Source organism: Pongo pygmaeus, chromosome 20, assembly GCF_028885625.2.
Source record: "Pongo pygmaeus isolate AG05252 chromosome 20, NHGRI_mPonPyg2-v2.0_pri, whole genome shotgun sequence".
In the NCBI taxonomy this organism is placed as follows: Eukaryota; Metazoa; Chordata; class Mammalia; order Primates; family Hominidae; genus Pongo; species Pongo pygmaeus.
In genome coordinates, this window is record NC_072393.2 from 51,276,957 (window position 1) to 51,300,115 (window position 23,159).

The 23,159-nt window shown below is 52.5% G+C and overlaps 2 protein-coding genes across 4 annotated transcripts in view; one reads left to right on the top strand and one right to left on the bottom strand.

The window, feature by feature from the left end:
* MARK4 (microtubule affinity regulating kinase 4) overlaps positions 1-2,652 on the top strand; it is a 52,985-nt gene extending 50,333 nt beyond the window's left edge. For all 3 annotated transcript variants that reach the window (XM_063658137.1, XM_054463667.2, XM_063658138.1), the window contains one exon: positions 1,378-2,652. In XM_063658137.1, coding sequence (XP_063514207.1) covers positions 1,378-1,442 — 65 coding nt within the window. In that variant the 3' untranslated portion in view covers positions 1,443-2,652. The remainder of the gene's footprint in view (positions 1-1,377) is intronic.
* Positions 2,653-5,397: 2,745 nt separating this feature from the next.
* Positions 5,398-22,890, bottom strand: CKM (creatine kinase, M-type). Its single transcript, XM_054463668.2, has 8 exons — positions 22,835-22,890; positions 19,529-19,739; positions 17,845-17,999; positions 15,491-15,623; positions 10,771-10,942; positions 7,399-7,522; positions 6,451-6,640; positions 5,398-5,913 (listed from the first exon to the last, which is right to left on the bottom strand). Exons 2-8 carry the CDS (start codon positions 19,719-19,721, stop codon positions 5,735-5,737), a joined length of 1,146 nt encoding a protein of 381 aa, XP_054319643.1. The 5' UTR covers positions 19,722-19,739; positions 22,835-22,890; the 3' UTR covers positions 5,398-5,734.
* Positions 22,891-23,159: the final 269 nt, after the last annotated feature.

A 23,159-nucleotide genomic window follows, 5' to 3' on the forward strand; every position in this document is an offset into this window, starting at 1 on the left:
TTCTTTGTTGTGCAGGGCCCTCTTGCGCATTAGAGAATGTTTATCATCCCTGACCTACCCCATCCCCCCCCAACCTAGTCAGTGCCAGTAGTGCTCCCATCCTAAGACATGTGACAATCAAAAAGCCCTCAGAGGCCGAGCACAGTGGCTTATGCCTGTAATTCCAACAACTCAGGAGGCCAAGGCAGGAGGATCACTTGAGCCCAGGAGATCGAGGCTGCAGTGAGCTGTGATTGCACCACTGCATTGCAAGACCCTCTCTCAAAAAAACTAAAAAGTGGCCGGGCACTGTGGCTCGCGCCTGTAATCCCAGCACTTTGGGAGGCCAAGGCGGGTGGATCACCTGAGACCGGGAGTTTAAGACCTGCCTGGCCAACATGGTGAGACTCCGTCTCTACTAAAAATACAAAAATTAGCTGGCCGTGGTGCCTGTTCTCCCAGCTACTTGGGAAGCTGAGGCAGGAGAATTGCTTGAACCCGGGAAGCAGAGGTTGCAGTGAGCCAAGATTGTGTCATTGCCCTCCAGCCTGGGCGACAAGAGCGAAACTCTGTCTCAAAAAAAAAAAAAAAAAAGGCCGGGCGCGGTGGCTCACACCTGTAATCCCAGCACTTTGGGAGGCTGAGGCGGGCAGATCACGAGGTCAGGAGATCGAGACCATCCTGGCTGACACAGTGAAACCCCGTCTCTACTAAAAATACAGAAATTAGCTGGGCCCAGGCGTGGTGGCGTGTGCCTGTAATCCCAACTACTCAGGAGGCTACGGCAGGAGAATCTCTTCAACCCAGGAGGCGGAGGTTGTGGTGAGCCAAGATCGTTCCATTGCACTCCAGCCTGGGTAACAAGAGCAAAACTCCGTCTCAAAAAAAAAAAAAAAAAGAAAAGAAAAGAAAAAGAAATTTCTCATTCAAACATTCAAACCATGTGGCCAAGCCAGGCTGGTAAGGCCACTCTGATCTATGCGGTCATTCAGGTCCCCAGGTTCTGGCATCCCGATTCCCTGGAGCCCTTGTCATCTTCACAGCTGAGGCTGGCCTGTGCCACTGCTCCTGGGAGTCCAGCTCCTGGGAGATGTGGGACAGGAGAGCCTGGCACATGCAGGTTCTTTGAAGGAACTGATGTGGATGGCACACCTCACTTCTGCTCATGTCCCAGAATTTAGAGACAAGGTCACACCTGGTTGCAAGGGAGGCTGGAAAGTGTGGTCTCTAGCTGGGCAGCTCTGTGTCCAGTTGAAACTGTCGCTGGGGTAACAGGGGAAGATGTTTTTTGAAGGGATGGCTAGGAATCTGTCCCAAATTGGGAAGAGTTGTCCCTTCAGCCCTCCACCACATTCCTCTTCGCTCCCATCTCTGACCCCTGGTATCTTCTCGCCTCAGTTGCCATCTACCTTGGGATCAAACGGAAACCGCCCCCCGGCTGCTCCGATTCCCCTGGAGTGTGAAGCTGACCAGCTCGCGCCCTCCCGAGGCCCTGATGGCAGCTCTGCGCCAGGCCACAGCAGCCGCCCGCTGCCGCTGCCGCCAGCCACAGCCGTTCCTGCTGGCCTGCCTGCACGGGGGTGCGGGCGGGCCCGAGCCCCTGTCCCACTTCGAAGTGGAGGTCTGCCAGCTGCCCCGGCCAGGCTTGCGGGGAGTTCTCTTCCGCCGTGTGGCGGGCACCGCCCTGGCCTTCCGCACCCTCGTCACCCGCATCTCCAACGACCTCGAGCTCTGAGCCACCACGGTCCCAGGGCCCTTCCTCTTCCTCTCCCTTGTCCCCTTCACTTCTACAGGAGGGGAAGGGGCCAGGGAGGGATTCTCCCTTTATCATCACCTCAGTTTCCCTGAATTATATTTGGGGGCAAAGATTGTCCCCTCTGTGTTCTCTGGGGCCGCTCAGCACAGAAGAAGGATGAGGGGGCTCAGCGGGGGGAGCTGGCACCTTCCTGGAGCCTCCAGCCAGTCCTGTCCTCCCCCGCCCTACCAAGGGGGCACCTGAGGAGACTTTGGGGACACGGCAGGGGCAGGGAGGGAAACTGAGGAAATCTTCCCAGGGGCAGGGAGAGCTGCTGAGCCTAAAGACTGGAGAATCTGGGGGACTGGGAGTGGGGGTCAGAGAGGCAGATTCCTTCCCCTCCCCTCCCCTCACGCTCAAACCCCCCGTTCCTGCCCCAGGCTGGCGCGGGGCACTTTGTACAAATCCTTGTAAATACCCCACACCCTCCCCTCTGCAAAGGTCTCTTGAGGAGCTGCCACTGTCACCTACGGTTTTTAAGTTATTACACCCCGACCCTCCTCCTGTCAGCCCCCTCACCTGCAGCCTGTTGCCCAATAAATTTAGGAGAGTCCCCCCTCCCCAATGCTGACCCTAGGATTTTCCTTCTCTGCCCTCACCTGCAAATGAGTTAAAGAAGAGGCGTGGGAATCCAGGCAGTGGTTTTTCCTTTCGGAGCCTCGGTTTTCTCATCTGCAGAATGGGAGCGGTGGGGGTGGGAAGGTAAGGATGGTCGTGGAAGAAGGCAGGATGGAACTCGGCCTCATCCCCGAGGCCCCAGTTCCTGTATCGGGCCCCCCATTCATCCACTCACACTCCCAGCCACCATGTTACACTGGACTCTAAGCCACTTCTTACTCCAGTAGTAAATTTATTCAATAAACAATCATTGACCCGTGCCTACTCCATGCCAGGCCCAATGCTGGACACAGAGACATGAAGCCCTGTCTGTGGGAGACAGGGATTCTGACACAGACACTGGACAAACCATTGTCTTGGGGAGCCCAGAAGAGAAAGTGGGCAGCGTGGAGTCATTGGGGAAGATGCTCTGGAGGAATTAATGCTGGAGTGGGATGTTGAAGGATGGGTAGGAGTTGGCTGGGCATTGAGTTTGCCCTGGGCAAAAGCTCAGAAGTGGGAGTATGTGGTATATCTTCAGAGAACTGGGTAATTTCAGTGTGGCTGCTGTGTTGGGCACGGATGGAGAATTAGCAAGAGAAATGCTGTATTAGGACTCATAATCCATCTACGCTGCTTAAGCAAAAAGGTATTTGTTGGCTTATGTTACTTAATAGTCCAGGGGCACCTGGTTTCAGGTAGATTTGATCCAGGCATCAGGCCATTGCATCTGTTTTTTTCAGTGTAAGTTGAATTCTAGTAGTTTTTATCAAGTAAGTGCTCCTTTCCTGATGGCACAGATGACTTCAGCAGTTAGAAGTTTCTATCCCTCCAGCTTTCTGCAGCAGAAAGATCCTCATTGTCAGTTTCCCAGCAAAAGTCCCAGGGCAGACTCTCATTGGCCCAAATGGGCCATGTGATTTTCTCTAAACCAATCACTGTGACTCTAGAGTGGCCAGACTCAGAGCTGCACTTAGTAGGGGTTCCTCAAAGGAAGGTCAAGTGTCATGAGCAGGAGCAAAGGCATGGGAGCTGGACAGATTGTAGTGGTTGAAGTCTGTGCAGTACAGAAGGGCGGAGCTTATTCACACAGCACTTGTGGGGCCAAAATGAGTAAGCTGGACTTTCTCCCCATGGCACTGGGGAGCCATGGAAGTTCAGGGAACTTCAGGGAAGAGGCTTGGTCAATTCCTGAGAGCATCCTCTGTGCTGGGGACACAGTGGTAATCAAGACAGCCCCAACACTGCAATCGTAGAGCTCACAGTCCAATGGAGGAGGCAGATGTGTCCTCAGGCAGCAACTGGGCAGGGCTGGTATAGGGGAGTCCAGAGGTGATGCCTGCCTCAACCAGGGAGGGCTTCCTGGAGGAGAAGGAGCCAGCTAGACATGGATAGGAGTGCATTTTAGGCACAGCAAATGGCACATACAAGGGCCAGGGAGCAAGAGAGGGGACAGGTCCTCAACAAATGGCATGTGACTTGGTAAGTGTAGAATTGCTCTGAGGTATGGGGCTAGGGGCGTCAGTAGGGCCTTGAAGATTATGGACAGGGGCCTGGGCTTTCTTCCAAGGGCACTGGGGGAGCCATGGCAAGGTTGTAGGCAGGGTAGAGATGGGCGGGTTTGTGCTATGTGCAGGGTGGAAGGGAGGGAATTTGACAGGTCAGAAGAGCAGAAAAGAGGTCGGAGCCGGACAGATAGGGAGAACACGGATAGATTTAAGACAGTCCTATGAGGCAAAATGGGCAGGACATGGTAACTGACAAGTGTCTGGACTGTGGCTTTGGCTGGCTCAGAAGGTCCCCACTGGCGTGTGTGGTGTGTGTAGCCTCTGGTGTGGAGCTGAGATCTTCAGTTGGGGACAGTACAGTAAAGGACATCACAGCATCTCACAGGTTCTACATATCTTGATGTTTAGAATCTCTCCTAACCTTCCTTCTAGTAATGTCCCTGGGAACTTTTGGGGACTTCCCTAGGCCTCAGTTTCCTCTCTGTAAAACAGAGGGCAGATTGAACTACAAGGTCCCTTAATCTCTGTGATTCTTGAGGTTTGAAAAAGTACCTTAGGTTCCTGAGGGCTCTGTCGGGTCTTCCATTTACTCCCACCTCACTTTCCCCACCCCCCCCCCCAAAACGTCTGTCTTTTGGGGCCCACCCACTGTGTCCTTGTTAATGGAGACATTGGCCTGTTTGGCTGGGTGGAGGTGATTGACGTGTCCAACACCCAATGCATGTTCAGATACTGCTTGACTTTTATTAACTCTTCTTCTCCCTCCACCAATTGCTCTACCACGCCTCTTTCCTGTTCCTTCCTGGGACTGAGTTCTCCAAAAGGCCTATCCCTAAAGACTTCATGGGGATGCTCAGACGCAAGTTCCAGATTGGAGAGGGAAACAGCTTGGTCAAAGACATTGAGGTGGGAATTGGAGGGTGTAAGGTGCGAAAGAATCAGAGGAGTAATGGGGAAAGAATTGGAAACGTGAGCCTCCAGCAAATGGTATGCATTTCAGCGTGGCCTTGAGTTGCAAATAACAGAAAGGCTTTCTAGGAGAAATGGGGAGCCATGACAGGTGCTTGAGCAAAGTAAGGGACTGGCAGCAGCTACAGAGGGATGAAGTCAGACGGGACAGAAGGAGGTCAGTGAGAAGCAGAATATAGGTAGATGTGAAGAGCTGCATGGGAGGTCTCAAAACTGGAGACCGTTGGGCTAAATTCAAGTTTCAGACATTTCGTTTGGCTGCGTTCCTCCCCAGCGTGGACCTCGAGTTTGAGATCTGAGCATGACTAATTCAAAGCCAAAGTTGGAAAGGGCCCATGCTTTGGGTGAGTGACACTGGGCTCAGTGTCTCTCTGGGTCCCAGATTCCCCATAGAGCCTTCTAATTTTTGGACTAGATTCTGTGACCTAACTTTGCCTCATTTTAGACCCGGGATAAGACATGTTTAGTACATGCCTAGACAGGACAAACCACTCCGAGACCACACAGTGGCCAATTGCACGTCCTCCCTCAATAACTATCGCACAAAGCTAAGGCCACCATTGCTTTTATTTATCGCTTTGCGTGGAGACAAAGCGCAAGCTCCGAGTGTGCTGGGAGCTCTCCATTAACTAGAGCTCCTGGTTGGGGTGGAGCTCTAGGAAAAGAAGAGGACCCTGCCAGGGAGATATTTCATTGGCCAGAATCCAGAGGATGGAGCCCATTGGTTGGAACTCTGGTTGAAACTGGAACTCTGAGAAAGGTGGAGAGAGCCCCCAGGTGGGACTCTGGGACAGGGGGCGGGGCAAGGAGTGAGGGAGCAGGACTCTGGTGGGCCAGGCCCTCCCATTGGCTGGGTTCCAGCAGTCGGTGGCAGGTGGGCAGGCGCCTACTTCTGGGCAGGGATCATGTCGTCGATGGACTGGCCTTTCTCCAACTTCTTCTCCATTTCCACCATGAGCTTCACACCATCCACCACCAGCTGCACCTGTTCTACTTCGGACGAGCCCAGCCGATCAGCGTTGGACACGTCAAATACTGAGCCCACGGCAGCTGTGTCCACGCCACCTGTGGGAGCAAGGGACAGGGGCGTGAAGAGGCAGCGAAGGTGCAGAGGGGCTGAGACGTGGCCCCCGTGCCAAATGCAACAGCCGCATGTAGTGAGTGCCTACTGTGTAACAGGTTACCTGCACACAGGTAATGCCTGTTTATTCGTGGGCTCACGAGTCTCTGGCTTTAGATAGGGTACCACGCCACTCAATTATCAAACATGAAAATATAGTATAGTGGGTAAGAGAGTGGGTTCTGGAGCCAGGCGGCCTAGGGTCGAATCCTGACCACTCCTCGCTTTATAAATGGGGAAACTGAGGCCCCGAGGGAGGTCCCAAGGGCACGTGCAACGCATATCATATAATCATGAAAATCCTATACTGACTCCTATCACATAGGCATATTGACACCCATTTTACAGAGGAAGAAATGCAAGCTCACAGAGGGTCAGCCCTTGCCGGATCCCCAGAACTCGCAGGGATGTCGCACCTCTCCTTCCATCCCTGCAAAGGGCCCTCCCCATCCGTCGTGGTGCAAAGGATGTGGGAGCCGTACCTGTACCCCTCTTCTGCAGGCGCAGGCGGGTAAGGATCTCCTCGAACTTGGGGTGCTTGCTCAGGTGCGCCAGCTTCACGTGCACGCCTCCACGCAGCCCAGTGCCCAGGTTGGATGGGCAGGTGAGCACGTAGCCCAGGTGCTGGTTCCACATGAAGGGGTGGCCAGCTTTCTTAAAGATCTCCTCGATCTGAGGTTGAGGGAAAGGACCAGGGGTCAGCGCCAGCAGGCACCCCCAAATGCACCCGCAACATGGACAGGGTCCGGAGGGAAAGGGCGTGGGAACGTGGTGGAGGTGGGATTCTGAGGGGAACAGGGAGGTAGGAGATTCCGAGGGTACTGGCTAGACAATGGTGACCAAAGCAGGATTTTGAGGGGCGGGGACTAAGAACGCTTTGAAGGCGGGTTTTTTTTTTTTTTTTCAGAGTCTCATTGTGTTATCCAGGCTGGAGTGCAATGGCGTGATCTCGTCTCACTGCAACCTCTGCCTCCCAGGTTCAAGCGATTCTCCTGCCTCAGCCTCCCAAGTAGCTGGGACTACAGGCGCGCGCCACTACACCTGGCTAATTTTTTTTTTTTTTTTTTTTTTTTTAGTATAGAGACGGGGTTTCACCATGTTGGCCAGGCTGGTCTTGAACTCCTGACCCTCCTCAGCCTCCCAAAGTGCTGGGATTACAGGCGTGAGCCACCGCTCCGGGCCTGAAGGCGGATCCTTAAGGGCGGGGCTTGGGCATAGGGTGGAGCTGGGTCCAGGGGCGGGGCCCTGAAAAGCGGGTGGGGCTGGTTTTGAGGGGCGGGGTTTGGCATGGGGTGGAGCCAGGTCCGGGGGGCAGGGCCCTGGAAAATGGGTGGGGCAGGGCTTAGTATGGGGGAAGGGGCGGGGCCTCGGAAAGCAGGTGGGGCGTTCAAGGTGAAGTCAGAAGTCAGCAGCTAAGGGCAGACACCCACCTTCTGCAGCCCTACGCAGAAGCGGCGGAAAACCTCCTTCATGTTGCCCCCCTTCTCCATGGAGATGACCCGGAGGTGATCCTCCTCGTTCACCCACACCAGGAAGCTCTTGTTGTCATTGTGCCTAGAGTAAGGTGCCGCAGCAAGAGGCCAAGGTGTCAGCCCCGCGGGAACCCCATTCTCAGCCCTCCCCCAAAACATCTGCCCACCGATGGGGGAAGAGGGCCTGAGGGGTGGAGGTGGGTGGCACCTGCCTCCTCAAAACGCAGAAGCTTAAACCTGTAGACTCTAACGTCACAGGATCTGCAAAACGTTGAATCCTGGGATCAAGGACTTTTAGGGACTTAAGTCTTTGAACAGTATTATTATAGATCCTTGGGATCTCAGGATGTTTGACAAACAGAAGCTTGGGATCAGAATTGATAACACTTGGAAATCCTACATCTGGTCTCAGGACCAGAAAATCTTCCCATCGTAGTGTGTTAGCTCCCAATCCTAGCATCTCAGAAGCAGGATTAGAACATAAAATATTAAGGCCGGGTGCGGTGGCTCACGCCTGTAATCCCAGCACTTTGGGAGGCCGAGGCGGGCGGATCACAAGGTCAGGAGATTGAGACCATTCTGGCTAACAGGTCGAAACCCTGTCTCTACTAAAAAATACAAAAAAAATAGCTGGGCATGGTGGCGGGCGCCTGTAGTCCCAGCTACTCAGGAGGCTGAGGCAAGAGAATGGCGAGAACCCGGGAGGTGGAGCTTGCAGTGAGTCAAGATCGCGCCACTGCACTCCAGCCTGGGCGACAGAGCGAGACTCCATCTCAAAAAAAAAAAAAAAAGAACATAAAATATTAAGATCTGGAAATGGCTGGGTGTGGTGGCTCACGCCTGTAATCCCAGCACTTTAGGAGGCCGAGGCCGGAGGATTGCTTGAGCCCAGGAGTTCAAGACCACCCTGGGCAACATGGCAAGACCCACATATCTACAAAATTTAAAAAATTAGCAGGCATGGTGGGACACATGCCTGTAGTCCAAGCCACTGGGGAGGCTGAGGTGGGAGGATCACTTGACCTTGGAAGGTCCAGGCTGCAGTGAGCTATGATCCCATCACTGCGCCCCAGCCTGGGCAACAGAGCAAGACCCTGTCTCAAAAAAAAAAACAAAAAAAACCTGAGGGCAGGCATGGTGGCTCACGCTTGTAATCCCAGCACTTTGGGAGGCTGAGGTGGGCGGATCACTTAAGGTGAAGAGTTCGAGACCAGCCTGAGCAACATGGCAGAACCCTGTCTCTACCAAAAATACGAAAACTAGCTGGGCACAGTGGCACATGCCTGTAGTCCTAGCTACTAAGGAGGCGGAGGGTGAGAGGATCGTTTGAACCCGGGAGGAGGTTTCAGTGAGTCGAGATCAACCCACTGCACTCCAGCCTGGGCCTCAGAGTGACAGTCCATCTCAAAATAAGTAAATAAATAAATAAATCCGGAAATGCTTCAAATTATGGAATCACAGAATTTGAAATGAGTGGAATCTTAAAACCTAAAAATATTTAAAATCTTGAAATCTTAGAATCATCCCATCTGTATATCTTAGCACCCAGGCTCCCTTCATCGATTGAAACCTAGGTTCTCTAAATCTTTGACTATCTGAATCAGGGATTCAAAGAGTCAAAACAAGTCTAGCAATAATAGTTTATAATAAAGATAAGACGAATAACCAAGATGTACTGAACACCTAGTGTATACCAGGCACTGCTTTTTTTTTTTTTTTTTTTTTTTTTGAGACAGAGTCTCGCTGTGTCGCCCAGGCTGGAGTGCAGTGACACGATCTCGGCTCACTGCAAGCTCCACCTCCCGGGTTCACACCATTCTCCTGCCTCAGCCTCACGAGTAGGTGGGACTACAGGTGCCTGCCACCAAGCCCGGCTAATTTTTTGTATATTTAGTAGAGACGGTGTTTCACCATGTTAGCCAGGATGGTCTCCATCTCCTGGCCTCGTGATCCACCCGCCTTGGCCCCCCAAAGTGCTGGGATTACAGGCGTGAGGCACCACGCCTGGCCCAGGCACTGCTTTTAATACTTTACATAAATTAACTCATTTAATCCTCACAAGAACAACAGAAACTACAAATTATTGTGATCCCTATCCTATAGCTGGGAAACTGGGGTAGAGAAAAATAAAATAAGTTGCCCAAGGTCACAAAGCTAGTAAAGCTAGTAAATGGTAGAGCTGGGATTTGAACCTAGGGAGTATGGTTCAAGTCTGAGTTCTTATTTTTGAGACGGGTAACTGGAGTGCAGTACCTCGGTCACGATTCACAGTAACCTCAATCCCCTGGGCCCAACTGATCCTCAGCCTCTCGAGTAGCTGGGACCACAGGTATACGCCATCACGCCTGGCTTTTTTTTTTTTTTTTTGAGATGGAGTCTCCTGTCGCCCAGGTTGGAGTGCAGTGGCACGATCTCGGCTCACTGCAAGCTCCGCCTCTTGGGTTCAGGCCATTCTCCTGCCTCAGCCTCCCGAGTAGCTGGGACTACAGGTGCCTGCCACCACGCCGGGCTAATTTTTTTTTTTTTTTTTTTGTAGTTTTAGTAGAGACGGGGTTTCACCGTGTTAGCCAGGATGGTCTCAATCTCTTGACCTCATGATCCGCCCACCTTGGCCTCCCAAAGTGCTGGGATTACAGGTGTGAGCCACCGCACCCAGTTTTTTTTTTTTTTTTTTTTAATTTTTGTAGCGACGTGGTCTCCCTATGTTGCCCAGGCTGGTCTAGAACTCCTGGGCGCAAGGGACCTTCCTGCTGCAGCCTCCCAAAGTGCTGGGATTACAGGCGTGAGCCACTGCGCTCGGCCAAGTCTAAGTTCTTTCTTTTTTTTTTTTTTTTGAGACAGAGTCTGGATCTGTCGCCCAGGCTGGAGAGCAGTGGCACGATCTCGGCTCACTGCAACCTCCACCACCTGGGTTCAAGCGATTCTCCTGCATCATCTTCCCAAGTAGCTGGGACTACAGGCGCCTGCCACTACGCCCAGCTAAATTTTTGTCATTTTTAGTAGACACCGTGTTGGCCAGGCTGGTCTCAAACTCCTGACCTCAAGTGATCCGCCCGCCTTGGCCTCGCAAAGTGCAGGGATTACAGGCGTGAGCCACCGTGCCCGGCCAAGTCTAAGTTTTTAACTACCGCTTCTCCGGTCCAGATTTCCCAAAATCTGACACACAGACCACAGGATAGGCAGGGGCGGAGGGCAAGATCATCTTCCGTGGCATTTAGAAGATCATAATTATGTATATGGCCTTGGTTTTGGTGGAGGAGTGAGGAGGGCCGTTGCAGGACTGGAGGAGGCTGGGGGAAGAGGAAGCCAGGGGGCGGGGAGGGGCCTCACCAGATGCCACGGGCGTCGGGCCAGTCGCGGGCCATGCCTGAGGCCAGCAGCAGCGGGGACACGGGCTTGTCGAACAGGAAGTGGTCATCGATGAGCTGCTGCTGCTCCTTCTCCGTCATGCTCTTCAGAGGGTAGTACTTCCCTTTGAACTCTCCCGTCAGGCTGTTGAGAGCTATGGGGACACACGAGGGAGTGGTCGGCAGCCTGTCCCACTTCAACCAGGGCGTGGAGGCCCAGGGTTCCCCCTGCTGCTGCTCCTAATGGGCCTGGGCCTTGGCCCCCTGGATATCCTAAAGGCACCTGAACCCTGTGTCTAAACCCACACTCGTGACGGCTCCCCAAAATCTGTTCCTGCCATCTGTCCAGGCCCCCAGGAATGGCCACCCCATGTGCTCAATCTAGAAAACAGACCCACCCCTTCCCCCGAGGGACCCTCACATCCAATCCACCTGCAGGCCACAGTGTGCTGGTGCCTGCTCCTAATGGCTGGCAAGACAGATGGCTGAAGTCTCAGGACTTTGAGAGGCCATTAGTAAAAATTATTATAAACTAGAATGGTAGCCAGGTGCACTGGCATGAGCCTTTAGTCGTAGATACTGGGGAGGCTGAGGCAGGAGGATCACTTAAGCCCAGGAGTTCGAGTCCAGCCTGGTTAACATAGCAAGACCCCCATCTTTTTTTTTTTTTTTTTTTTTTTTTTTTTTTAATGAGACGGAGTTTTGCTCTTGTTGCCCAGGCTGGAGTGCAATGGCGCGATCTCGGCTCGCTGCCATGTCCGTCTCCCGGGTTCAAGCGAATCTCTTGCCTCAGCCTCTCAAGTACCTGGGATTACAGGCATGCGCCACCACGCCCAGCTAATTTTGTATTTTTGGTAGAGACGGGGTTTCTCCACTTGGGCGCCCGGCCCAAGACCCCCATCTTTAAAAAAAAAAAAAATTGTAGGCTGGGCGCAGTGGCTCATGCCTATAATCCCAGCACTTTGGGAGGCCAAGACAGGCAGATCACTTGAGGTCAGGATTTCGAGACCAGCCTGTCCAACAGGGTGAAACCCCGTCTCCACTAAAAATACAAAAATTAGTCGGCCATGGTGGCACACACCTGTAATCCCAGCTACCCTGGAGGCTGAGGCACGAGAATCACTTGAACCCAAGAGGTGGAGGTTGCAGTGAGCTGAGATTTCACCACTGCACTCCAGCCTGGGTGACAGAGTGAGATTCTGTCTTAAAAAAAAAAAAATTGTGTGTTTATTTGTATATTCATATATATATAAATATGTGTATAATAAATTTATATTTGTGCATATGTACAATAAATATATAATATTTATATATCTTATACATATTCATGTAATACACAGACATACCTCATTTTATTGCATTTTGCAGATACTGTGTTTTTTACAAATTGGAGGTTTGTGGCAACCCTTTGTCCAGCAGGTCTATTGGAGCCATTTTTCCTACAGCATGTGCCACTTCGTGTCTCTGTGTCACATGTGGGTAATTCTCACAGTACTGCAGACTTTCTCATTATTATTATATGTCATGGCAATCTGTGATCAGTGATCTCTGATGTTACTGTTTTAATTTTGGGGGGGTGCCACCGACCTTGCCCATATAAAAGGGTGAACTTAATGGATAAATGTGTGTGCTCTGACTGCACCACTGACCAGCCGTTCCCTCATCTCTCCCCATCTCCTTGAGCCTCCATATTCCCTGAGACACGTGATTTTGAAATCAGACCAATTCAATTAATAACCCTACAATGGCCTCGAGGTGTTCAAGTGAAAGGAAGAGTCAACATTTTTCACTTTAAATCAAAAGCTTCATAGGCCAGGTGCGGTGGCTCATGCCTGTAATCCCAGTGGTTTGGGAGGCTGAGGCGGACAGATCACCTGAGATCAGGAGTTTGAGACCAGCCTGGCCAAGATGGCGAAACCCCGACTCTACTAAAAATACAAAAATTAGCTAGGCATGGTGGTGCATGCCAGTGGTCTCAGCTACTTGGGTGGCTGAGACACGAGAATTGCTTGAACCAGGAGGCAGAGGTGACAGTAAGCCAAGATTGCACCACTGCACTCCAGCCTGGGCGACAAGAGTGTGGCTCCATCTGAAAAAAGAGATTCTTTTCAAACTATTACTGCTGGCCAGGTGCTGTGGCTCACACCTGTAATGCCAGCACTTTGGGAGACCAACATGGGAGGATCACTTAAGCCCAGGAGTTGGAAGTTATGGTAAGTCATGATTGCACCACTGCATTCCAGCTGGGCAACAGAACAAGACCCTGTCTGGAAAAGAGAGAGAGAGAGGGAGAGAAAAGGAAGGAAGGGAGGGAGGGAGGGAGGAAGGAAAGAAAGAAGGAAGGAAGGGGAAGAAAAGGGAAGGGAAGGGAAGGAAGGGAGGGAGGGAAGGAAGGGAGGGAGGGAAGGAAGGGAGGGAAGGAAGGGAGGGAGGGAAGGAAGGGAAGGAAGGGAGGAAGAAAAGAAAGGAAAGGAAAGGAAGGAAGGAAGGAAGGAAGGAAGGAATTGCAGCAGCCATCTCAACCTTGAACGACAATTGCTCTGATCAGTCAGCAGCCCATCAACATCAAGGCAAGGCCCTATACAACAAAAAGATTCCGACTTGCTGAGTCCTCAAATGATCACAGCATTTTTAGCAGGATTTTAAAATTAAGGTATGTACTTTTTTTTTTTCTAGACATAATGCTGTTGTGCACTTAACAGACTACAGTATAGGATAAACATAACTTTTTTTTTTGAGATGGAGTCACACTCTGTCCCCCAGGCTGTAGTGCAGTGGCATGATCTCAGGTCACTGCAACCTCTGCCTCCCAGGTTCAAGCGATTCTCCTGTCTCAGCCTCCCAAGTAGCTGGGATTACAGGTGTGTGCCACCAGACCCAGCTGATTTTTGTATTTTTAGTAGAGATGGGGTTTTACCATGTTGGCCAGGCTGGTCTCAAACTCCTGACCTCAAATCATCCACCTGCCTCAGCTTCCCAAAATGCTGGGATTACAGGTATGAGCCACCTTGCCTGGCCAAATGTAACTTTTATATGCACTGGGAAACCAATTTGCATGGCTCGCTTTATTGTGCTAATTGCTTCATTGCTGTGGTCTGGAGCCAAACCCACAATATTTCTGAGGTATGCCTGTAATATATACTGTGCTACATATCACATACCATGTTATACATAGTTAAGATTAAATATGCAAACTTTATATTTAAATAAATTATTTTTAAAATTTTTTATTTTTATTTATTTATTTTTGAGACTAGTCTCCTTCTGTCACCCAAGCTAGAGTACAGTGGTGTGATCTCAGCTCACTGCAGCCTTGACCTTCCAGGCTCAAGCAGTCCTCCCACCTCAGCCTCCCAAGTAGCTGGGACCACAAGTGCACACCACCACACCCGGCTAATTTTTGTATTTTTTGGAGATGGGGTTTCATCATGTTGCCCAGTCTGGTCTCAAACTCCCGGACTCAAGCAATCCTTCCACCTGAGACTCCCAAAGTGCTGGAATTACAGGCGTGAGCCACCCCATGCCCAGCCTAAATACATTATATTTAAAACAAAGGTAATAAGTACTCAAAACCAGCACTTCCTATTATTTTACAACATTTATTATTGACTTCTTGTCTTGAAATAAGTTCTTTCTTTTTTTCTTTCTTTTTTTTTTTTTTTTTTTTTTGAGACGGAGTTTCACTCTGTCGCCCAGGCTGGAGTGCAGTGGCATGATCTCGGCTCACTGCAACCTCCGCCTCCTGGGTTCAAGTGATTCTCCTGCCTCAGCCTCCCAAGTAGCTGGGATTACAGGCACATGCCACCATACCTGGCTAAATTTTGTATTTTTAGTAGAGATGGGGTTTCACCATGTTGGCCAGGCTGGTCTTGAACTCCTGACCTCAGGTGATCTACCTGCCTCGGCCTCCCAAAGTGCTGGGATTACAAGTGTGAGCCACTGTGCCTGGCCTCGTTTTATTTGTTTTTGAGGCAGGTTCTCGCTCTGTCACCCTGGCTGGAGTGCAGTGGCACAATCATGATTCACTGCAGCCTCAACCTCCCGGGCTCAAGTGATCCTCCCACCTCAGTCTCCTGAGTAGCTGGGATGACAGGTGTGTGCCACCACTCCTGGCTCATTTTTATATTTTTTGTAGAGACAGGGTCTTGCTATATTGCCCAGTCTGGTCTTGAACTCCTGGGCTCAAGCGATCCTCCCTCCTAGGCCTCCCACACTGCTGTGGGAGCCACTGTGCCCGGTCTCAACTCCTCCTTTCTGATGTGGCTCCCCTCAGTCATTCTCCACCATACCCATGTCTTGGCTTCATGGCACTTTTGAATTATCTTGTTCATCTGTGGGTTTCTGTATTTCCTCTCGTCTCCCCACCAGCTGAACACTCTGTGAGAACAGTGAGGGACCCCCATCTCCCCACACAGGGCAAGAACCCCTGGAAATGTGTGCTGGATGAACGGATGGCAGGACGCTGGGGGCAGCCAGGTGTCTGCGTAGGTCTTCTCAGGGGCCGTCGAGTCTGGACAGCATCCCTGGATCTCCAACACAGCAGGTAATGCTGACAGCCAGCACCACTCCCCAAGCCCCCACGATTTACCAAGCTCTTCCCCTACTTTGGAAAGCTGGGGCCCAAAGAGACTCGAGGACCTGCCCATGGAGGAACAGAGCCGGGGCTGGGTGACTCCAGCAGTGGACGGGGTAGGGGCGCTCACCTTCCACGGAGAGCTTCTCCACCGCCCGGCGCTCGCCACGGGAGCAGTGCGGGGGCAGCGTGTAGCCCTTGATGCTGCGGCCAGTGCGGACGCGGCTGCTGAGCACGTAGTTGGGGTCCAGGTCGTCTCCACCCTGGAGGGCGGGTGGGAGATCAGGACCAGGCAGATCCTCCGCCCTCTCCAGCAAGCCCAGGTCTCCCCCAGATGCTCCCGTCAGTCTCCCTGTTGCTTCCTTTGCCCTCTGCGTCCTCACTGATTGGGTGTGCTGAGCCTCTCCCCGCCACCCGTACCTGGGCTCTGTCTCTCCCTTCTCTGTCTCCCCTCTCCTATCTCTGTTTTTCTTTATACCTCTCTCTCCTCATCTTCGTATATTTCTTTTCCTTTTTTTTTTTTTTCCAAGACAGGGTCTCTCTGTTGCCCAGGCTGGAGTGCAGTGGTGCCATCATAGCTCACTGCAACCTCAAACTCCTGGGCTCAAGCAATTCCCCTGCCTCAGCCTCCCAAGTAGCTGGGACTAACAGGTATGTGCCACCATGTTCGGCTAACTTAAAATAAATTTTTTATAAATAGAGACAGGGGCTGGGCGCGGTGGCTCACACCTGTAATTCCAACACTTCGGGAAGCCAAGGTGAGCCAATCACCTGAGGTCAGGAGTTCGAAACCAGCTTGGCCAACATGGTGAAACCCCATTTCTATTAAAAATACAAAAATTAGCTGGGCGTGGTGGTGTGCGCCTGTAATCCCAGCTACTCAGGAGGCTGAGGCATGAGAATCACTTGAACCTGGGGATCAGGGGTTTCCGTGAGCTGAGATCGAGCCACTGCACTCCAACCTGGGTGACAGAGTGAGATTGTCTCAAAAAAAAAAAAAAAATAGAGACAGGGTGTCACTATATTGCCTAGGCTGGTCTCAAATTCCTGGGCTCAAGCAGTCCTCCTGCCTCAGCCTCCCAACACGGTGGGATTACAGGCATGAGCCGCCATGCCTAGTTAAATTTGTAGGCTTTTTTTTTTTCTTTTTTTTTTTTGGCAGAGATGGGTTCTTGCTATGTTGCCCAAGCTGGTCGTGAACTCTCCTGGCCTCAAGTGATCCTCACACCTCAGCCTCCCTAAGTGCTGGGATTACAGGTATAGCCACTGCACCCAGACTTTCTGCCCATTTCTGTTTCTCTTCCCGTCTCCCTTTCTCCCACTCTCCTTGTCTGTGTCTGACTGCAACTGCGTGTATCTCTCTCTCCCTGTCTCTCCTGCCTTCTCTGATGCTCCCTTCTGTTTCCCTCTGTATCTCTGCCTCTCCCCCCCTTTTTTTTTTAGGCAGAGTCTCGCTCTGTCGCCCAGGCTGAGTAGCTAGGATTATAGGTGAACACTAGCATGCCTAGCTAATTTTTGTATTTTTAGTAGAGACTGGGTTTCACCATGTTGGTCAGGCTGGTCTCGAACTCCTGACCTCATGATCCGCCCACCTCAGCCTCCCAAAGTGTTAGGATTACAAGGGTGAGCCACTGTGCCCGGCTATGCCTCTTCCTTTTCTATATGCTTTTGTGCCTTTCTTCTCCCTCTCCCTCTCCTTTGTCTCTCTGTCTCCTTGGCTGTCTGTCTCTGTGTCTCTCTGTCCCTCTCTCTTTCCTTTTTTTTTTTTTTTCTGAGATAGAATCTTGCTGTGTCACCCAGGCTGGAGTGCAGTGGAACGATCTCAGCTCACTGCAGCCTCCGTCTCCTGGGTTCAAGAGATTTTCCTGCCTCCACCTCCTGAGTAGCTGGGATTACAGGCACGCGCCACCATGCCCAGCTAATTTATTTTTTGTTTTTTGTTTTTTGGGTTTTTTTTTGAGACCGAGTTTCACCCTTGTTGCCCAGGCTGGAGTGCAATGGCACGATCTCTGCTCACCACAACCTCTGCCTCCCAGGTTCAAGCGATTCTCCTGCCTCAGCCTCCCACGTAGCTGGGATTACAGGCATGCGCCACCACACCCAACTAATTCTGTATCTTTAGTAGAGACGAGATTTCTCCATGTTGGTCAGGCTGGTCTCAAACTCTCAATCTAAGGTGATCTGCCCGCCTTGGCCTCCCAAAGTGCTGGGATTACAGGCGTGAGCCACCGCCGCGCCCAGCCCTTTTTTTTTTTTTTTTTTTTTAAGACAGAGTTTTGCCATGTTGGCCAGGCTGGTCTTGAACTCCTGACCTCAAGTGATATGCTCGCCTCGGCCTCCCAATGTCCCTCTCTCTTTCCATTTCTCTGCTTCTCCACACCTCTGTGTCTCTCTCTGTCATTGTATTTCTCTGTCTCCTCCCATCTCTCCTGTGATCTGTCTCCTCCTCACCCCTCGGCCCTCCCCTCCTGTGCAGACACCGACCTTGAGGTTTTCATGGTTGAGGTCAGTCTTGTGCTTGTCAGTGGGTTTGTAGCCCCCATGGCGATCCGAGATGATGGGGTCAAAGAGTTCCTTGAAAACTTCATAGGATTCCTCATCACCAGCCACGCAGCCCACGGTCATGATGAAGGGGTGACCTGGAGGGGTGGGGGTGAGGTCAGAGCTGCTTGTCCCCAGCAAACAGGGCCTGGGCTCGTGGGCTCAGTGGAGACTGTGTGGACATGTGTGTGTCAGGATGGGGGCGGGTACATTCAATACCTCTGGGTGGGAATTGACAATAATAAGGGTTGGACGCAGTGGCTCACGCCTGCAATCCCAGCACTTTGGGAGGGTGAGGCGGGTGGATCTCTTGAGGTCAGGAGTTTGAGACCAGCCTGGCCAACAGGGTGAAACCCCATCTCTACTAAAAATACAAAAATTAGCTGGGTATGGGGCATACGCCTGTAATCCCAGCTACTCGGGAGGCTGACGCATGAGAATTGCTTGAACCAAGGGGGTGGAGGTTGCAGTGAGCCAAGATCACACCACTGCACTCCAGCCTGGGTGACAGAGCAAGACTCTGTCTCCAAAAAAAAAAAAAAAAGACTGAACTGAGGACTGGTGGGAACTGGGAGGGAAGGAAGGCTAGGAAGGCTGGGAGAGGTGAAGGTAGGAGAGAAGAAAGAATGCTGGGGGTGGGGTCAAAGGAGAAGGGGGAGCTTCAGAGGGTACATGGTGCTAAAAACATCAGCACCTCAGAAACATTAGCACCCAAAGTCATGACATCTTAGCCTGAAATGTTAGGATCTCAGGCTACCACCTACCACGGTGGCTGAGGAGGGTAAGAGACTTGAAAGACCCTCTTATTTCCCAGTGGAAAAACAGGGGCCAGGAGAGAGGGGCCTCTCCCCGGCATCACACAGCGAGCTGGACGTGAGGGGCACTAGAGCCTCCTCTCCACTCCCAGCTCTCTTCGCCTTGCAATGTCCTTTGAGAAACAACCATAACATTAATAACATCCCCTGTCAGATTCTTTTTTTTTTTTGAGACAGGGTCTCACTCTGTGGCTGGAGTACAGTGGCGCGATCTCGGCTTACTGCAACCTGCACCTCCCAGGCTCAAGCGATCCTCCCAGCGCAGCCTCCTGAGTAGCTTGGACCACAAGCCCTCATCACCACACTTGGCTAATTTTTTTGTATTTTTTGTAGAGACAGGGTCTTGCTATGTTGCCCAGGCTGGTCTCAAACTCCTGGCCTCAAGTGATTCTCCCACCTGGGCCTCCCAAAGTGCTGGGATTACAGGCATGAGCCACTGCACCTGGCCCCCCTGTCAGAGCTTGAGCACTCACTTGGTGCCAGGCGCCACTCTAAGCACTGCACAGCCATTGACTTGTGTTTTCACAACGTGGGCGCCCATTTTTCAGATGAGGAGACTGAGGTTCGGGAGGTGAACCGACCTCCTTGGGGATCTCACATTATTCTTGTGCATGTTTATTGCGTGGTTTGCTGCGTACCTCGCACTGTCCCAAGCCTTTATGTTTATTAATGCATTGATTCCCACAACAGCCCCATTTTACAGATGAGAAAACTGAGGCCCCCCCCACTTCAAGGGAGGTGGGATTGGGGCATGGCCGGCAGCCTCCAGAGCCCCCATGTAGCCCCTTCAGTGCTCCACCGGGGAGGCTCACCTGGGTTGTCCACTCCTGTCTGGATGACATCGTCTACGGTGAAGCCAGATGGAGTCTCCTTGTCCCGCAGCTTCTTGTAGAGTTCAAGGGTCAGTACCTTGGCCATGTGGTTGTTATGTTTGCTGAGGTCAGGGTACTCCTCCTCAGGCTTGTAATTCAGCTTGAACTTGTTGTGGGTGTTACCGAACGGCATGGTGGCGGTGTAGGAGACCTGATGGGCAGGGCAGGAGGGGAAGATTGAAGATTAGCTCACATCTTTTTTCTTCTTCTTTTTTTTTTTGAGACGGAGTGTTGCTCTGTCACCCAGGCTGGAGTGCAGTGGCGCGATCTTGGCTCACTGCAAGCTTCACCTCCTGGGTTCACACCATTCTCCCACCTCAGCCTCCCGAGTAGCTGGGACTACAGGCGCCCGCCACCACACCCGGCTAATTTTTTGCATTTTTAGTAGAGACGGAGTTTCACCATGTTGGCCAGGATGGTCTTGATCTCCTGACCTCGTGATCCACCCGCCTTGGCCTCCCAAAGTGCTGGGATTACAGGCGTGATCCACTGCACCCGGCGTTTTCTTCTTTTTTTTGAGATGGAGTCTCACTCTGTTACCCAGGTTGGAGTGCAGTGCCGAGACCTTGGCTCACTGCAACCTCCACCTCCCAGGTTCAAGTGATTCTCCTGTCTCAGCCTCCTGAGTAGCTGGGATTACAGGCACACACCACCATGCCTGGCTAATTTTTTTGTATTTTTAGTAGAGATGGGGTTTCACCATCTCTACTGGTTGGCCAGGCTGGTCTCAAACTCCTGGCCTCAAGTGATCCACCCGCCTTGGCCTCCCAAAGTGCTGGGATTACAGGCGTGAGCCACTGTTCCCCGCCTAGCTCGCGTCTTGCAGACAGCAGCAAGAGAACCGGGAGAGGCGTTGGGGTCAGGCAGGCTGTGTGACTTGGAGCAAGAGAAATCCTCTCTCTGAGCCCCTGCGTCTCAGCAGGAAGGCATCCGGAGTCTTAGATCAAGGGCCTGGCTCTGCCATATCCCAGTTGGGTGAGCCTGGACTAGTCATTCTTGCTGGAAACTCAATTTCCCCAGGTGGAAAACGGGCCCCACCCGGAGGCTGGAAAAATATTATGTGTGGGTAAGTGTGTAGGTTCTGGAATAGGCCCAGGGTTTGATTCCCAGCTCTGCTACTTACAACCAGCTGTGTGGCTGGGGGCAAGTTGCTTAACCTCTCTGTGCCTCAATTTACTCATGTAGAAAATGAGGATCCTAACAGCAATCGCCGCATGGGAGTGTTGAAAGGATTAAATGTGTGAATGCAGGTGTAGCTCTCGCAACAGTGCCTGGTACACAATAAGCATTATTTCACTTAGCTGCTATTATTATTATTATTATTATTATGTTTGAGACAGAGTCTCGCTCTGTTGCCCAGGCTAGAGTGCAGTGGCGCAATCTCAATTCACTGCAACCTCCACCTCCCAGGTTCAAGCAATTATCCTGCTTCAGCCTCCTGAGTAGCTGCAACTACAGGCGTGTGCCACACCTGGCTATTTTTTTTTTTTTTTTTTTGGTATTTTTAGTAGAGATGGGGTTTTGCCATGTTGGCCATGCTGGTCTTGAACTCCTGACCTCAAGTGATCCGCCCACCTCTGCCTCCCAAAGTGCTGAGATTACAGGCATGAGTCACAGCACCTGGCCTGCTGTTATTTTAAAGGTTAGTGTGAGGAGCTGGTGAGAAGGTGGAGGTGAGGGTGCTGCTGGGAGTATGTGAGCAGGTTCTTGGATTATCAATCCAAAGACAAAGGGCTGGGTCGGGGGAGGGCTGGGTGGCTGCCCCCACCTCTGCCTGCTGACAGTTCTCTCACAGGGCTCAGCAGGGAAGAAAAGCTCAGCCTCTGGGTCGTCAGAGGCAGGTTCAAATCCCACCTATGCCATTTCCCTGCTGTGTGACCCCAGGCCAGTCACTATGCCTCTCTGGACCTCTGTCTCCTGTGAACTGAGCCTGCCCCATAGGATTGCCAGGATCCTCTGAGCTTGGCCATGAGGTTGGCTGAGCACAGGCCCTGGCATGGAGTTGGAGCCTGGAACCCTGGCGGCTGCTATTATTGTTATTACTACTTTTTTGTAGAGATGGGGTCTCACTATGTTGCCCAGGCTGGTCTGGGACTCCTGGCCTCAAGTGATCCTCCAGCATCGGCCTCCCAAAATGCTGGGATTATGCGTGTGAGCCACTGCACCAGGTCCTATTGTTATTATTATTTTATTCACTGGACCCAGAAAGGAGAAGGGACCCAGAAAGGAGAAGGGCCTCCAGCGGCGGTGGGAGACGGGGATGGGAAGCAGATGGGATTGTGGGAGGGAGATTGGGACCACGGTGAGCTGAAGCCAGGGAAGAGGAACAGGGACCCGCCAAAGACCTTGGGTGCTGCTGTCTAGGGTGGTTATTTTTAGAATCTGGCAACTGCCTGCCACCCCACCCCCAGCTGCTGCCCCGCCCCACCCCCACATTCCAGGGCTCGGCTTGCACCAAGTCAGCAGGCCCAAGGCAGGTGGGCCAGGGTGGCTGGGAGGACACGGGTCCAGGCCTCGGGGCTCAAGGACATCCTGGGATGGCAGCCCAGACCCCCTTCCTTCAGAGGATGCCCCCCTAATCCCTGCCAGGGACACCCCAGGAGAGGGCACTGAGGCAAGGTGGGTGACCCCCCCCCCACAAGAGACATAAGCAGAAAGCCCCAGAGCCACACACCCCCACCACCGCAGACTCCCCAGATCATACTGTAAACTGAGTCACACAGTCACACTTCCAAACTCAAGGACACGCCCAGGATAGAGGCACTCATGTGTCCGCTACCAAGTCAGATACAAGGTCACAGGGACCCACACGGTAGCAAACGCAAAGAAAGCCTTCGACACCTGCTTTTGCAGACTCTGCTAGGCGACAGACACACCTCCCACGGCTTGTGGCGCCAGTGTTGGCGACAAACTGTAATGAACGCAGGCCTGGCTCAACAGCCCCTTGCAGGGGGTGACAGTTGGCAGCTGTCAGGACCCCTTTCATCTCTGGGATCCCTCCCCATAACCCAAGACTTGTGCCGCAGAAATCACAGTTCCCAGTGGGGGGTTCGGGCGGCCTCACAGATGGAGGGGCCTCCCAGACACACAGGGTCAACCTTCCCATGCACCGACCTGCCTTTGTATAGGAGGATGTTGGTGGGGCAAGGGGTGACCCACAGGCCCTTTCCCAAGCCAAGACAGCCTCTAGCACCCACAGAAATCCCCTACTCTGGCCCCCACCCAGATTCCCGCCCTGTGCAGTACCTGGCTGGGCTGGGCTGAAGGGGGGCTGTCTGTATCCTGGAGGTGACACTGACCCAAAGGAAGGGCCCGAAGCCGTGGCCTTATATAGGGGGACCTAGGCTGTGCTATTGGCTGGGAGGGGCTGTCCCCAGGGAGGAGTTCTGGAGGGCAGCTGAGCCTCTCACCTCCCTGCTCGGGCACCATGCCCACCCTGAACCCAGGCATGCTTTGCGCCCAGCCCCATGGCCTTGTATGGGCTGAGCCGCCCCAGGGGCTGGGCTCACGCCCCCCCACCAAGCTGATACCCTGACCAAGTGCTGAGTCGGGCTGGCGGTGGGGACAGCTG